General features: G+C 31.0%; 3 protein-coding genes across 3 annotated transcripts in view; 2 read left to right on the top strand and 1 right to left on the bottom strand.

The window, feature by feature from the left end:
* The window catches only part of LOC111633095 (eukaryotic translation initiation factor 4E-binding protein 1-like), a 27,801-nt gene extending 25,099 nt beyond the window's left edge, over window positions 1-2,702 (bottom strand). Inside the window, exon 1 of the mRNA XM_023377625.1 lies at window positions 2,437-2,702. Within this exon, the coding sequence (XP_023233393.1) occupies window positions 2,437-2,572 (136 nt within the window). The 5' untranslated portion in view covers window positions 2,573-2,702. The remainder of the gene's footprint in view (window positions 1-2,436) is intronic.
* Window positions 2,703-9,430: 6,728 nt separating this feature from the next.
* On the top strand, window positions 9,431-11,390 carry LOC111633098 (tigger transposable element-derived protein 1-like). The gene has a single exon (XM_023377629.1). The coding sequence runs from the start codon at window positions 9,592-9,594 to the stop codon at window positions 11,242-11,244; it is 1,653 nt and encodes a 550-aa protein (XP_023233397.1). The 5' UTR covers window positions 9,431-9,591; the 3' UTR covers window positions 11,245-11,390.
* A 1,788-nt stretch (window positions 11,391-13,178) lies between these two features.
* The window catches only part of LOC111633099 (alpha-2-macroglobulin receptor-associated protein-like), an 18,472-nt gene continuing 15,336 nt past the window's right edge, over window positions 13,179-16,314 (top strand). Inside the window, exon 1 of the mRNA XM_023377630.1 lies at window positions 13,179-13,244. Within this exon, the coding sequence (XP_023233398.1) occupies window positions 13,206-13,244 (39 nt within the window). The 5' untranslated portion in view covers window positions 13,179-13,205. The remainder of the gene's footprint in view (window positions 13,245-16,314) is intronic.

The raw sequence follows: 16,314 nt of genomic DNA, 5'->3' as shown, positions 1-16,314 counted from the left end.
CCCTATAATTACGATTCCTATAAAACTACGAAAAAATATACGTATTTTGGAAATGTTGAGTCGGATTAGTGTAGAATCGATTAATTTTATGGAAGAAAACCTTTCAATCAGCCGTAGTCCGTAAACTTGACACGTGTCGGGCTGTGATTGGAACGACTTGTAAGAAATCGGATTCCTAATAAATTGGAAGGTATCTATATCTTATAGGGGGGTCGACTGTATATATATATATGGACATTCGGTATCAATTTCTCTAAATCAAAGCGAGTCATTCGCAGGCGAGGCGATTCATTTTTTGAACTTAGAGACTTAGCGACTGTGGCTTTTGTTTTCAGTTTTAAGGCCCCCTATTTCCATTGTATCAAGAACTGTTGTATCAAAATTTAATAAATTTTGGATCACTTATTGGGAGAGAAAATTGGCAATTTGAACAGGATAATGCTGTCATTCATGCATCAAAGTCAACTAAAAATTGGTAGTAACGGTGCGAACTCAACAAATGTCTAGTGTTGCCAGATCTAAAGTTACTAAAACGTAACAAGTTCGATACTCATTTAATTCTCGTTTAAGTACTAAAGAATTAAAAGAGTATCGAACATGTTACGTTTTAGTAAAACTATCGTTCATTGCAAATACAAATATTGAACAAACAAAACTTTAAGTAAAATAAAAAATATAAAAACATGGCCGACGGTAATACTTTTAATTTCATTACACTTAATTGTATAAATAAAGTTGCAACGTTTAACAAAGATAAAGATACTTTGCTTCCGTTTTCCATCCGTCGTTCGCTCCAGTAGACAATCCACAATTTCACAAGCAAGGTCGCCTCTGTGCTTGTAAAGTTGTGGATTGTCTCTGGAGCGAACGACGGATGGAAAACGGAAGAAAAGTATCTTTATCTTTGTTAAACGTTGCAACTTTATTTATACAATTAAGTGTAATGAAATTAAATAAAACTTTGTTAATTTTGTATAATACAATAAATGTTTTGCGATTTTATATATGAAAATAAAAAAGTAGCGTATTTTTAAGATTTGTAGCCTGAAGATAATTATCACTAGCCCAAAAAGTAGCGTGTCGCCCAATTTGAAATTTTTGTAGCGAGGGCACGTAAAAAGTAGCCCAATCTGGCAACAAAGTACAGGATTGCCAACCTTAGGGAGAAAATCATTGCGGTTGTCCCTTGAAATTAGAGCAATTCGCTTAAAATTATGGTACAGCCATTTCGATCCGTTACATTTACCGTAAAAATATTAACGTACTGTACCGTACTTCGCACGGCACCTAAAATAATTATACAAATACGATAATTATCGTACAGATCGCAACCCTGATTCGGTATTCGAACACACAAATTCTGGTAAAAAAAAATCCAGCAAAGAGTTGCTTAACTTTCCCGGCGACATTTAAAACTGCATGTGGCACCATCTGTTATGATAATTTATTAAAAAATCTTATACTTTTGATTATTATAAAATGGCAAAACGCTTAATTTTTAGGGTAGGGATGGGTTTTATAAAAAAAAAGAAAGAAAACTAAATGCTAATAACGAGTAAAATCGTCATTATGTCCGACCCTACTCGAGATAAGACACGAACTTTTCTATCTCCCCACACTTCGACCACTAAAATTTAATAGTATTAATCTCCAATACACGAACCTCCATGCAAAATTTCAGAAATATTCAACANCTAGAAGTGATTTTTATGACTGTTTAATTTTAAATTTCTATTAAATAAATAAATAAAAATGATGTAAAATATCAAATTATAAACATCTTTCTGTTAAATTACAAATAAAACAGCGGCATTCTTCAGATATTCAAAGCAGATGCAAAGAACTTATCTAACCTTGTATTTCATAATATATCTATTGACCTTATCTGTTGTTTAGAAAGCCAGGTTTTTATATTAATTAAAAGTTGATGAATTAATTAAACATGCTGATGTAATAACAATACTTTAAAACAGTAGTAAACAGAGGGATATTTCTCAATTGACAATAATCGTATTTAAATAATAATCTTTCATGCAGTTTACTAAATCAATCAATCTTTCATTAGTTCAAATTTATACAACTTTTCAAATTGTTTGTTTTTATAATATAATTCATTAAAAACATAAAAAAACTCTAACAAATTAAAAAAAAAAAATACATATTTTTGTTATTTCATGATTTCAACATTACATATGTTACATTTTAAAAGTAATAATTTAAATTATTTCAAGAAAATAAACAGAAATTTTAATTCTATAAATATTAATATTTTATGTACAACAAATTGAATTTACAAAAAAAATCATACTATTTTAAACAAGTTTAACTGTGTGATTCACATTTAATACAAAATTTAGAATTAAAAGATCTAGCATGGCATTTAATAGACACAACACATAATTTAGTAATTCAGTTTAAATAAACTTAAATAATTACCTCCAGGAGTTGTAGAGAAGATGGTTCCACCAGGGGTAGAACTGTAATCAACAGGTAATTGTGCATCATCATTAATAACAATTCTACGACTTGGAATCTGACAGCTATTTGTTATTTTACATTGCTGATTTGACATTTTAACTGCTTTCGATTATTTAAATATAGGAATTCCCTACACGATCAATGCATACGGTAATGTTTATTGTTATGGCGCCGTATCTACATTATCAACTGGATTCGAGGATAAACAAATCACGTGAGTATTAGTTAGCAGCCGACAAATATTTTCAGAAACGTTATTGGTTAATTTTCTTCATCTGACGTAAGAATCGTCTAATCAGATATAACGTCATTTACACATAATACGTCATCTGCATAGTCTATTATTTTTATTATAATTTTTGTAAATTAAAAATGTTCTCCCAAAAAAGTATTTTTATTTTAAATTATATTTAGTCAATAATGTTTTATCTTTAGAATTGCACGATGAAGATGGTATATCAAATATCGATCATGTGACTTCGTTTTACTCGCGTTGCGACGTAATCGCACGTGTTGTTTACCGCTTTTCGAGTGTAAAAGTAATTTAACATAGGGTGTGGTTGTGAGAGGTTATAACCTCCAAAAGGGGAAAGGAAGAAGAAAATAAGTAGTAGTGGAAAATATTAGAAAGTACGATTTTAAATAATGTTTAAACAATAATCTTGATTCTTAAGCTATTATTAAATATGATTGAGGAACAGAAAAGTATCCTTAATTAACATTACAGTAGCTGATCACTTTGTAAAAATGCATAGGTATTTTAAGTTTTGATTTAGCCAAGTTAAAAAAAAAAACTTAAGTTTTTTTGTTTAAAATAAAATGGCTTACTTTTGTTCAACATTGTTTTCCCTTTTCTATTTTAAGAATAAAATGAATACACATTTATGTTTTGCCAGTATATTATCCAACAATTCAATATACAAGTATTGTAATTTGTTTTCAACTTTGATGGGGTTTTTATTATTAATAAAATAATCAAAGTTTTGTTTTGGAAATGATTAATTAAGAATATGACAGTAATTAAAATATTGTACATTCCTGCAGATTTTTATTGAATATGCAGTATTAAAGGGTATTGTACAATATTGCCCTTACATATTTAAAAGTAGGACTTTGTGAGAATATAGAGATAATTTGTAACTTTTTAAATTAATCCCAAAAGAAAAATATTTTGTATTACAAGAATAAGAACATTTTAACTGTTAAGAAGAAATTATATATAGGATCTTATGCAAATCTATCACCTTAATCAACATAGAAATGTTTGATGGATTTATTAAAAATGACTAGCAAAGTTAAAAAAAATTTCAACAATGATCTAAGTTTATTACGGCTAACAATAAACTGAATGTATTTGATTTGATGTGTTTTTATTTGTGAAGTTTACATTTGAGTTATTAATTTATATGGATATATTGTATAATGGGAAAGATCTAAATGAAAGTTGATTATTTGACATTTTTTTCAAATACTGTATTTTAGTTTCTCTTGTAGCAAAATTTTTTCTGATCAATAACAATCCACAAAACCTTTTTTTACAAGTGTTATGTCTGTAATCAACTCCACAAACGCTTTCGACCTCCACCGGTCAGTCACTACCTGAAGCAGACCTCGGTGGAGGTCGAAAGTGTTTGTAGAGTTGGTTATGGACATAACACTTGTAAAAAAAGGTTTTGTGGATTGTTATTTATCAACGCAGTATCAAGTTGTTGGAAGTTGTTTTTTGTGTTTTTCTGATCATGTTATATTTTTAAACAATAATATAAGCTTATTCATTTAATTAACATTATTTAAATTATATGATATAGTTTGTAGTAAAAATTCACTATTTATTATTGTGATTTTCTGTTATATTGAATGCTTGAAATTGACTAGTTATTTTGTGATCATATTATAAATTAAATATAGAGAATTTAAAAATATTAATGTTTTTTAGTCCAAAAAGAAGAGACAATTTTATTCCATTAAACTAAGCAGTATGTACTGTATGTTTGCAAATATGCATCACATATTTCCTGAAGATATTTTAACTATTAAAGATTTTTACAAAAGATTCAAAAGCAAATTTACTTGCCAACTATAAGATGAATATATTATTAATATAGCTGAAATATCCCAAAAGAGATATGTAATTATTTTGGATGCATTAAATCCAATGAACTCAATTTCTTAAGAATACTGCATTATTGTTGTTACAGGATTGCTGAAAGTGGTGAGTCCATAGACAATCCTTTGAAAATTTATACTGTGTAATCATTGATTTGGAAGTATTTTGTAAACAAAGCAGTTTCATCTGAGCTCTAGTAACTGGTGTATTGGTATGTTTGCTCATTTAGCATGAGCTTTTTGACAGATAAAAAGTATTTCAAATAGCAGAATGGATGGATATGGTGAAATCATGTTTTTGAACGTCACAAAGATATCTGACTAGATATAATTTATTGTCTCCTCTAGTTTACATTTAGCTTCAAAGTGGTATCATTTCTCAAGAGCATAATACAAAAATTCCACTTGTACAGGTACATTCATTTGTAAAAGCTAAATGAAAGATATTGTACAATAAATGATATTTCTTCATGTATATTTCACTTCAAGTGAATATATCTGCTAGAAAAAACTCATGCTATAAGAGATATGATTACATCAATTATTAAAGATCACAGAATTTCTGAAACTGAATTGTTTTACAAACTAAAAGAGAATCTGCTTGTAAATACTTTGATACTTGTCTGTTCTGACGATAACTGACTAATAATATTAATTAAGTGGGTAAATAAATAAGAAAACAATTAATGAATATTCTAGTTTCATTGACTATGATATTAAAAAAAAGACATGTTAAAACAATAAAAAATTATATGTATAGGCCTATTCTTNATAGATAAAAAAAAATATATATATATAATCTACTCATAACAACACAGAATATAGGTCTATAGTATAGAGATTAACAGAGATTACATTTACATGGAAAGAGTGGGAAATTTCACAATCAGCCATGACCTTCAGTACCCCAAATTTGACCTCTGAAGGTCATCTCAAGCGTGACAGTTTTAAGCATGGCTCAACAAATGCATCGAAGTGCAATGGAATCATTTTGAACATTTGTTATAAAATTTTCCCTGAAACCAACATCTCAAGCAATGGTGAGAAGTAAAGTGACTTACTGAAAACAAGCACTGTGATAGTGAGATGCAAGGGGACTTACTGAAAATAAGCACATCAAAGGGAGCAGAAAACTACTACATCCACATCGTTACTTCTAGGTAGTGCTAAAAGTAGTGAATCCTCTTAAAGGTCAAAGTAATAAGGTCATGAAAAAATGTAACTTTTACATCCCTGTCTATTCCAGTAATAAAAAGTATAATTTCCCATTAGAAAAAGCTTATAATTTAAACCTTAAAATAATCTCAACCTTTGACCTAAGTTCAAAGGTATATCCGGTTGTGAAATTTCCCGCTTTTTCCATTGCCGGGATCAAAAATGTGTGTTTCCATTGAAAAAAACAGATTTTACCCTCAAATGACCTTGAAGGTCAAGGCCAAGGTCACCAATTGATTGGCCCTTCGAAACCCTACAACTTTTGTCTATACGTTTTTCCCAAAATAATGAAATCCAATTAAGTTATTTCATTGTCTCAAGATAAAAAATACACCCTGTATAGTAAGACTCAAATAAACAGTACTGAATATATATTCATTATTGCATTTCTGAGGACAAACTTATTCTACTTACAACAGTTCTTCAGACTAGAGTGTAAATATACAGAATCAAAACACCTTGTAGAACCAAAACTAACTCCAGTAAATAATCATGGACAGAAAGACTAATGTTTTTTGTCCTTTCCATGGATCTTCATGTCAAAGATTTGAATCTGAATGTTTTCCAAATATCATTGCAATCAGTGCATTTTGAATAAGTTCCATTTTACTTTCCCTGTATGGCAATTGGTCAAAAAATGACCCCAAAGATTTTTACATTTTTGGACTTGGGACCTTGAAATATTGAGAAATGAAAAAAAATTTGGGGGTTTTTTCTGTATGTATGGATGTTAGTGTGTGTGTTGGGGGCACAGTTTTCTTCATCCTCTTTGAAGCTTAATAACTCCTGTGCTTTTTATCGAAAATTTTTGAATTTTGCAAGGTGGTTTGTGTATTAGGAGATGGATGCTATTAAATTTTGGTGGTTAAAGGTTGACGGGGTGGGGAGATAAAGAGGGTTGTGTCATAATTAAAGATATATTTTAATCAGTTAACAATACAAAGTCTCAATGAAAACTATAAATTATTTTAAAAATATTACCTGAAATTTTGATTTTTATATAATTCAGGTTAAATAATAATCACAGTTTAATATTAAATATTCATTTTGATTTTATGAAAGACTTTTAATTGAAAGGTATAAATGAAAGATTACTTTTTCTTTTGATATATTCATAATGAAACAGAAAAAAAATTAATATTTTATTAGCAGTTTCTCAATTAATTCATTTTCACTAAATTCAACTCAAAAACAAACCATAATATTTAATAACAGTATGTGTTTATTTTTGAGACTATTTCACTCTTCATATTCAGTCATGAAGTTTAAACTTAAGAGTGTATTAAGAGTATATGCTTTAACTTGTAAGCAGTCTTTAAATAATTCAGTGTCTTATATATAAATGAGATTTGTAAAAGAAGGAATTAATTTGAAAATTATCTACAGCATGGTCTTATTTTATGTGGTATTACTTGTCAGCATGTACTGTGTAAAACAAAATTTTCATGCAGTTGCTAAAAAGTCTGCATCATGGTAGTTAATACAGCTGTTATTTCTATTAGCTTTGTATATCTCTAACATGTTTAATTAAGGGAATTAAGTCATTGATGGGTCTAACAATTTTAACTTCATCCCATTTAACCTGTACCTCATGTTGGCTAAGTGTATGGTGCTAGGTCTGTATTGTCCAGTTTCTTGTCGACTGCATACTTGTGTTTAATTTTTTGAGGCAGTTTGTCTGATAGCAGATTTGCCTGATGTCATTTGTTGAAGTGGAGGTCCTTTAGCAACTGCATGAAAATCACTAGGAAATCTGACTTGGTCAATTTTTAATGTATTACAATTACAGTTTATTAGCGTAATATTTTTATTGATTATTTTTTCTTTTCAATTTTTAAAATTTTTGTTTGGGTTTAAATTTTATATGTTCCTATTTTNCGGTCGGATTTTTTTTTCCATGCGAAGATATTTCTTATGCTATAAGTAGGGTGGGTATTATGACAATGACTTTGAATATTACGTGACCGATCGCTCGATTTGCCGCCCCCCTGAACGTGCCGCCCGCGTGCGGTGCACGCCTTGCACGCCCGCTTACGGCGGGCCTGGGAGTTATTAAGCTTCAAAGAAAGTGAACAAAAACCGTGCACCCGTGTAGGGTGAACGGTTTTGTTCACCCTCTCGGTGGATTCGGGTTTTTTTTTTTTGCATTTCTCGACGTTTCAAGGTCCTCTGAGTCCAAAAAATGTAAAAATCGCTCGGTACTTGACTGAACACGCTACATGCTAGAACTAATTTCTAATTAATAGCACATTTTTATTTTTATTATGTCATCTATAAAAACTTTTATGATAAAGATAAGTGACACGTTAATTAATCTAATTTACATTATTCCTTATCGGAAAAATTTGTTCGGTATTCGAACAGCCTTGTAGAACGAATAAAGTTCGAGTAACGATGTACCACTGCATTTCAATTACACAGGTCTGCAAAAAAAAATTTTCCAGCTGCATTGGATATTTTTGTTGAATTATATGTTTTAAAGATCGGAGATTCTAAAAATTACTTCCGTAATATCTCATCACGTATGGGTTTTTTGCAAAATAAAAACAAAAATATTTGATAAATACTCTTATTTATTACAATGAACTAAATATATTATATTTTCTTACAACTAATCAAAAAATTGTTTCTGATATTTGTACACAATTTTAGGTCTACTTTTTTTTCTTATGACACCTTTTCTTCTCTTTGATGCTTCTCCGAACTCATTCCCGATTTCCTTCTCTGGTTTCTCGATTGAGCATCCAACAGTAGTCAGCTAACACATTGACATCCCATTTTCCTTGGTAATGTCTCTCGATATCACGGACATCCTGGTGAAATCTTTCACCCTGTTCTTCACTATAGGCTCCCAAGTTTTCGGGAAAATAGTCAATATGGGAGTGTAAGAAATGAACTTTTAAGCTCATCTTGCATCCTTGAGCTTCATACACTGCCAGCATGCGTTGTACAATGGTTTTGTAGTCAGTGTCTTTAGTATTCCCCAAAACTTATCACTACATTCTTGAAAGAGTCCCATGCTTCTTTTTCCTTTTCTCCCATTGTTTCTAAAAAGAGGGGATCAGATAAAGGGGATGTTGACTTTTCACTGTGCATTCACCGCAAACATAACAGAAGCTGTCGGGAGAAATTATACAACCACTGCGAGCCATATTCCAGAAATAAAAATACAAGCACAGTAACGTTCAAATGCTGGATATAAACTGAATGCGGCATTAGATGGCCAGCGAGATACTGAACTTATTTAGCTTGTTGAAACATGATCTAATCCAACAGCAGGTTGTTTATATTTATTTCTAGTATCCCAGATAACATATCGAAACATGCTCAACCTAACCAGTAATATTACTCACCATCAACTTTTAACCTGTTTCTAAACGATCATGTGATCTTCCTCCTAACGCTAAAACTACTTAACTCACCTCCCTCTACCACTACTCTCTTCAACCATTAACATTTATTTATTTATTTATTGCCAAGTCCAGTTATAATTGATAGAATTAATGTGAGAAATCTTCGTTTTAAGGCCATTAAAAAAAAAGAATACTAAATTTTAAGTTAACTAGGAATTTTACGCTAAATACAAACAACAACTTGAGTGTAACAAAAAAAAAAAAATTGACGAGATGGAATTTGTTTGGTATTTTTTTCGTTGTTACCAAGTTGAAATCTATAAGAAAATGTATAAAAATCCTATGCAGTTTTTTACTTGCAGATCTGTGTTATGTATGTGATACGTAAAACATTAATTAATTAACTCTTTTTTTTTTAATTAAGCTGTAGCCCTGAACTATGTCTGATAGAAATAGACTATTTCGTAAAAGGCGTTTCATTTCACTGGAATTAAAAAAACAAATTTTGGATCGTCTGAAGAAAGGAGAAAAAGTATCACATGTTGCAAAAGCTTTAGATATAAATGAAGCAACAATCCGGAACATACATAGAAGTGAACAGAAAATTACAGCTTCTGTTACTGCAGGTTGTTCTATTTCTGCAAAAATGGCAGCGCGTACTAGAGAACCGATAATTGAAATGATGGAAAAAGCTCTTAAAATTTGGATTGATGACTGTTTAAAAAAACGAATTCGAATAAAAACCGATATTATTAAACAGAAATCTTTAAAAATTTACAACTATCTAAGAGAAAATGGACAGCAATCTACTAGCCGCAGCTTTGTAGCTAGCAGAGGTTGGCTTCAGCGTTTTAAAAATCGTTACTCATTACAGCAAATACAAATAGAAGGGAAAATTGATCGGGAAACTGCCAAATTTCCAAAAGAATTGCAACGAATTATTGAACGAGAAGGATACACAACATACCAGGTTTTTAATGCAGCTGAGACAAGTCTTTGGTGGAAAAAAATGCCAAAGAGAACATTTATTTCAAAAGAAGAAAACGATGCGTTAGGTTTTGAAGCATCAACAGATCGTGTAACATTACTTATGTGTAGTAATGCGTCAGGAGATCACATGGTAAAACCTATGCTAGTTTATAAATTCTTGAATCCTCCGGTAATGAAAAATTTAAATAAAAATGCCATGCCGATATATTGCTATAATAAAAAAGCTTTGATAACTGCTGATTTATTTAATAAATGGTTTCTAAACTATTTTGTACCAAATGTAGAAAAATACTTAAAGCAAAAAAATCTGGATTTCAAAGTTTTACTAATATTGGATAATTCCCCAATCCATCCGAAAAATTTAAATCACCCAAATGTTAAAATAATATTCTTACCACCGAATACGGCTTCTTTGCTTCAACCGTTAGATCAGGGAATCGTAGCCACATTTAAAACTCTTTACATTAAGCATTTTTTGCAATGGATTGTGAATAAAATAGACGGCGAATCTATCGAAGTCGTACAGGCATGGAAACTATTCACAATTTCGGACTGTATTAATCTCATATCTTTGTCTATCAAAGAAATAAAACCAGTAACATTAAATGCCTGCTGGAAAAAGTTATGGCCAGAGTCAGTTCAAGACTTCAGAGTAATTGATCCGGCAGAAAACAGAATCGAAGTGATACTAAAACTTGCTAAATCTTTAGGAGGGGAAGGTTTTGATGATATGAATCTTGAAGATATCGAAGAAATAATGGAAGAAGAGATTGATGAAGAAAATTTGGTCGAAATGGTATCTGCGATCGACCAAGTTATTTCAGAGGATGATAGTACAGATGAAAACACTGAAGATCATAATTTTATCCTAGAAACCATGCGGGAAGGCATAAGGTTGGCCGAACAATTGGAACTATACTTTCTAAATACAGATCCTTCCATTGAAAGAAGAATAAAATTTAAGAGAGAACTTCAAAAATGCATGGCTCCATATAACGAACTTTATAACGAACTTTTATGCAGACGTAATCAAATGGAAATATCAGATTTTATGAAAGAAATAGAAAATGAAAATGTTACTGATATTTCTGAACAAGATTAACAAAACAGCTCAAAAGTTGATACTTTGTAAAAAGAAAAAACCCTTATTTGACCAAGTATTAACCCCGAATACAGTTCTTTTAATTATGATTATTAATTACTTATTGATTGGAAATAAATTATTGTAATAAACATATTTTTCTTATTAACGAGTAAAATAATATACTTTTATTAGCTTTGGAACCTAACCCTACGTTTCGCGCTAGTCTTTTGCTTCTTTGATTCTAATAATACGGCACCTTTTCGGAACGTAATACGAGTTATACCTGTAGCGCTTTCACTTAATACAAATCGTATACTTATGTTGCAAGAAAATTGATTGACTAAAAATATCAATATATTAAAAAATTTTCCAAATTAATTTACTTTACCCATCCCTCTCCCTACGTGATCTTCTGCGGTCTTTTCTTATATCCTTATATTTTCTAACTCGGTACATGCGGTTATTTTATTTATTTTTTACTCTCTCCGTATGGGCACTAAGAGGGCCTCTTTATGCAAGCCAATTATGGGTTCGGCCAGGCCCACAATGGGCGGCTGCGTGGTGAGGGAGGGGACCAACATATTCCCAAGAGCGGTACGCTGCTACCTTGACCGCTCGGCCATACGCGGTTATCTATAAACACTTATGAATACAAACATTACTTCAGTTTTAAAGTAAATATTTAAGAAAATATTTGTGAAGAACTTAGTATTTTATTATTAATACATAAGTACAATAAAATATACCTAAAATTGCAATGGTATATTAATAAATATATATGTTATATACGAAAAAATCGACCACAACTCGTTCCGCCTTCTCAGATCCAGCCACAATGCGAATTTTGCATCGTGGCACTTTCAAAAATGCACACAAAGCATTTTGGCACATTCAATAAGACCACAAAACGAAAATTTTGTTACTTATTTTTGCACAGATATTTTTATCAAATTGCATCGTGCTTGTAGTAATTAATTAGCATCCACGATGCGTTGTGGCATTTTTAAATTACAAGATCACGTTTTGGTGGACTATTAAAAGAATATCGACACGAATGGTCGTATTGAATATGCCAAAACACTTGCTTATTAACATTTTAAATAATTTTATTAGAATTTCCAACGACATATAACTATTACACTACGAATCGGAAAAAAGTTAACGTAGAAACGAGCAATTATATATTGTGACGTCGTCACAATGCCGAGCTGCAATTTTTAAAACTAATTTAATTTAATATATGTTCTCCACCTCAAATTAGTAGTGTCTTGTCTCTGTACATCATACTTTTCCTGTTAGCAATAGAATTGTGCCAGTCATCTATTAAAATTCCTTTCAGGGAAAAAGTTTTGAATTTAAATAACGTAACTTCCAATTTGCATCGGAAGTTCGTATATAGTTAATCGGGGCCTCCTGTCCGACGTTCATCTCTCTAACTCCGTTCTTGAGATTAAGGAAAGATAGACGAATAACAGTAAGAATTTATTGGTCTACAATTTTTTCAAATTGAAGTACAATTAGCACCGCCGTCTGAAGCCAAAGAAACTAGGTGCCACCATGACAATCTAAGGCAAAAAGTGCATACGCTGTGGACAGATTGTTGTATGCCGACTTATAGTAACTATTTTTGGTATAATCGCTATTTATTTAGACTCGAGTATGCAGGAAATGTCACAGGAGCATAACAGGAATTGCTATGCAGTTAATTGTATGGCAAGATGTAAAGAAAGATCCTAATGGCCGAGCGGTAGGCTACCACCTTGAGCGCTTGGCCATCCGGCCCACACCCCATTGTGGGCCTGCAAACCCATAATGAGCCTGGAAAAGGTTACTTTCTTAGTGTCCACAGCGCTCATCGTCCGGCCGCCCCGTTGTGGGCCTGGCCGAACCCATAATGGTCCTACTATAACAGGCCCTCTTAGTGTCCAAGGGAGAAAAGAATTAAAAAAAAAGAAAGTGATAGCGCTGAGTGTCGCAAAATGAAAAAAAAATCAATATGTCATCTTTTAAAAGCTTTGGTATANATTGACTAGTTATTTTGTGATCATATTATAAATTAAATATAGAGAATTTAAAAATATTAATGTTTTTTAGTCCAAAAAGAAGAGACAATTTTATTCCATTAAACTAAGCAGTATGTACTGTATGTTTGCAAATATGCATCACATATTTCCTGAAGATATTTTAACTATTAAAGATTTTTACAAAAGATTCAAAAGCAAATTTACTTGCCAACTATAAGATGAATATATTATTAATATAGCTGAAATATCCCAAAAGAGATATGTAATTATTTTGGATGCATTAAATCCAATGAACTCAATTTCTTAAGAATACTGCATTATTGTTGTTACAGGATTGCTGAAAGTGGTGAGTCCATAGACAATCCTTTGAAAATTTATACTGTGTAATCATTGATTTGGAAGTATTTTGTAAACAAAGCAGTTTCATCTGAGCTCTAGTAACTGGTGTATTGGTATGTTTGCTCATTTAGCATGAGCTTTTTGACAGATAAAAAGTATTTCAAATAGCAGAATGGATGGATATGGTGAAATCATGTTTTTGAACGTCACAAAGATATCTGACTAGATATAATTTATTGTCTCCTCTAGTTTACATTTAGCTTCAAAGTGGTATCATTTCTCAAGAGCATAATACAAAAATTCCACTTGTACAGGTACATTCATTTGTAAAAGCTAAATGAAAGATATTGTACAATAAATGATATTTCTTCATGTATATTTCACTTCAAGTGAATATATCTGCTAGAAAAAACTCATGCTATAAGAGATATGATTACATCAATTATTAAAGATCACAGAATTTCTGAAACTGAATTGTTTTACAAACTAAAAGAGAATCTGCTTGTAAATACTTTGATACTTGTCTGTTCTGACGATAACTGACTAATAATATTAATTAAGTGGGTAAATAAATAAGAAAACAATTAATGAATATTCTAGTTTCATTGACTATGATATTAAAAAAAAGACATGTTAAAACAATAAAAAATTATATGTATAGGCCTATTCTTCTATGCACTTGGGCTAGAACTATTTAAAATGGCTAAGACAAAACCTTTCTCACTTGTTTCTAGTAGTAAGCAGTGTGTAAACAGCTAGAAACAAGTGAGAAAGGTTTTGTCTTAGTCATATAGGCCTATTCTTGACAATTATTATTAAGTATTAATTAAAGTAACAAATACCAATAATTTAAACTATTGTAATGCAACAAATAATGATTAAAAACATGTTTTACATTAACAATTTAATGTTTAAAACACTAATTAAACTTTTGCTATCATACATATGTATATAATGTATATTAGGCTCTTGAACATGGATCAGTAATTTTCAACCTTTTTCTAATAGTGACACCCCTAACCCTTATAATTTTTCTTGTGGCATTCACTACTACTTTACCAATGTAGTTATTGTACTTTTAGTACTTTTAAATGCCAGCTCACCAGTGGCCAAGTGGTTTCATTCCCCAAACACTGATAGGTTGGTCATGAGCTTATGTGTTGCCAGGATGAGCTGGCCACATGGGAGTTTTCTGGGTTTTCTCACACCTTTAAATGTACATACAGCATATATAAATGTTATGGTACTGTTCAGCACTATATTTTACAGCAGTAGGGTCCATCATGACCCTGATAAACATTTATTACAGTATTTTTGCTTTATTAAAATCTGTACTATTGACCATGAGTTAACATTTTTACATATTGGCTCCAAAGTGTCTTCAAACTTACAGCTGTTCCGTTTTTTACTTTTTTCTAATCTCCAAATCTTCCAGAAGGTCCAACCTTCTCCTCCCAATTTATACATATTTTTCATGATCTCATGTATAAATATTTTTATATTAAAAAATTAAAAAATTGTATTATAATTCGCTCGGTTGGGATTTCTTTAAAGTATAATTTTTCAATATTTCAATTAAAAAAAAAATTCTATTTCAATACACCAACGTTGGCATTGTTTCATTGATTTTTTTAAAAATTTAATACTGTGTATGTGTACAGTTGACTCCCCTATAACACTGTTGATTTTTCCGTTTTATATGAATTCCATGTTGTATGAGTCACTTAGATTTTACAAATACGTGAGCCGTTCACAGCCCGGCACATGTATTTGTAAAATCTAAGTGACTCGTACAACATGGAATTAATATGAAACGGAAAACTCAACATTGTTATAGGTAGGTCGACTGTACTGTACTTTCCACATGCTAAATAAAAAGTACAGGTATCCCTCGTACAACACGGTTCGAGAATTTGTGAAATCTTTCCTACAAAATTTCATAATGGAGTTTGCACTTAAAAAATTATTTCATATATATTTTTTAAATTATTATTCAAATAAGCACGTGTGTTGTCTCAAATTTACCGACGGATTTTAAAATATTTTGTTTTATGCTTTCGTCAGTTTTTCTTTAATGAAAACTGATAATGTAATTTCTTTCTAATCCTAGTTTTTCTATCAACCAGGTGTCGTCGTCGTCGTTGCTTTCAGACTTTTGCCTAGAAGACTCGGTGTTTTGGTTTTATAGATTATCTCCGTATTTAGTAAAGTTTATTTGTTAGGTAAGTGTTATTAAACATTTTTTAACTGTAGGAAAGTAATCATTCGTAAAAATGAACTAAATACGGCGGTATCTCGATACTCGAACTGTCCCAAACTCGAACAATTAGATACAGGGCAATGTTGCCAGATCTGAAGGTTAAAAATTAGTGTGGTTGTGCTCCAAAAGTAGCGGATTTGAACTGTTTGTAGCCCAAACAATAAAAATGAATTATTTTGCAACTATGCACTTTTACTAATGAAATAAGTTTGTAATATATACTATATATATACAGTCGATCCCCCTATAATTACGGTCCCTATAATTACGATTCCTATAAAACTACGAAAAAATATACGTATTTTGGAAATGTTGAGTCGGATTAGTGTAGAATCGATTAATTTTATGGAAGAAAACCTTTCAATCAGCCGTAGTCCGTAAACTTGACACGTGTCGGGCTGTGATTGGAACGACTTGTAAGAAATCGGATTCCTAATAAATTGGAACGTATCTATATCTTATAGG

Source organism: Centruroides sculpturatus, unplaced genomic scaffold (genome assembly GCF_000671375.1).
Source record: "Centruroides sculpturatus isolate CEXI.00-Female unplaced genomic scaffold, Cexi_2.0 scaffold478, whole genome shotgun sequence".
Taxonomy (NCBI): Eukaryota; Metazoa; Arthropoda; class Arachnida; order Scorpiones; family Buthidae; genus Centruroides; species Centruroides sculpturatus.
The sequence above is the reverse complement of the archived record's forward strand: the minus strand, read 5'-3'. Positions and strand labels throughout refer to the sequence as shown.

What these genes read in the sequence shown, in the direction of transcription:
- LOC111633098 (XM_023377629.1), top strand. Translation starts at nt 9,592, where the DNA reads ATGTCTGATAGAAATAGACTATTTCGTAAAAGGCGTTTCATTTCACTG.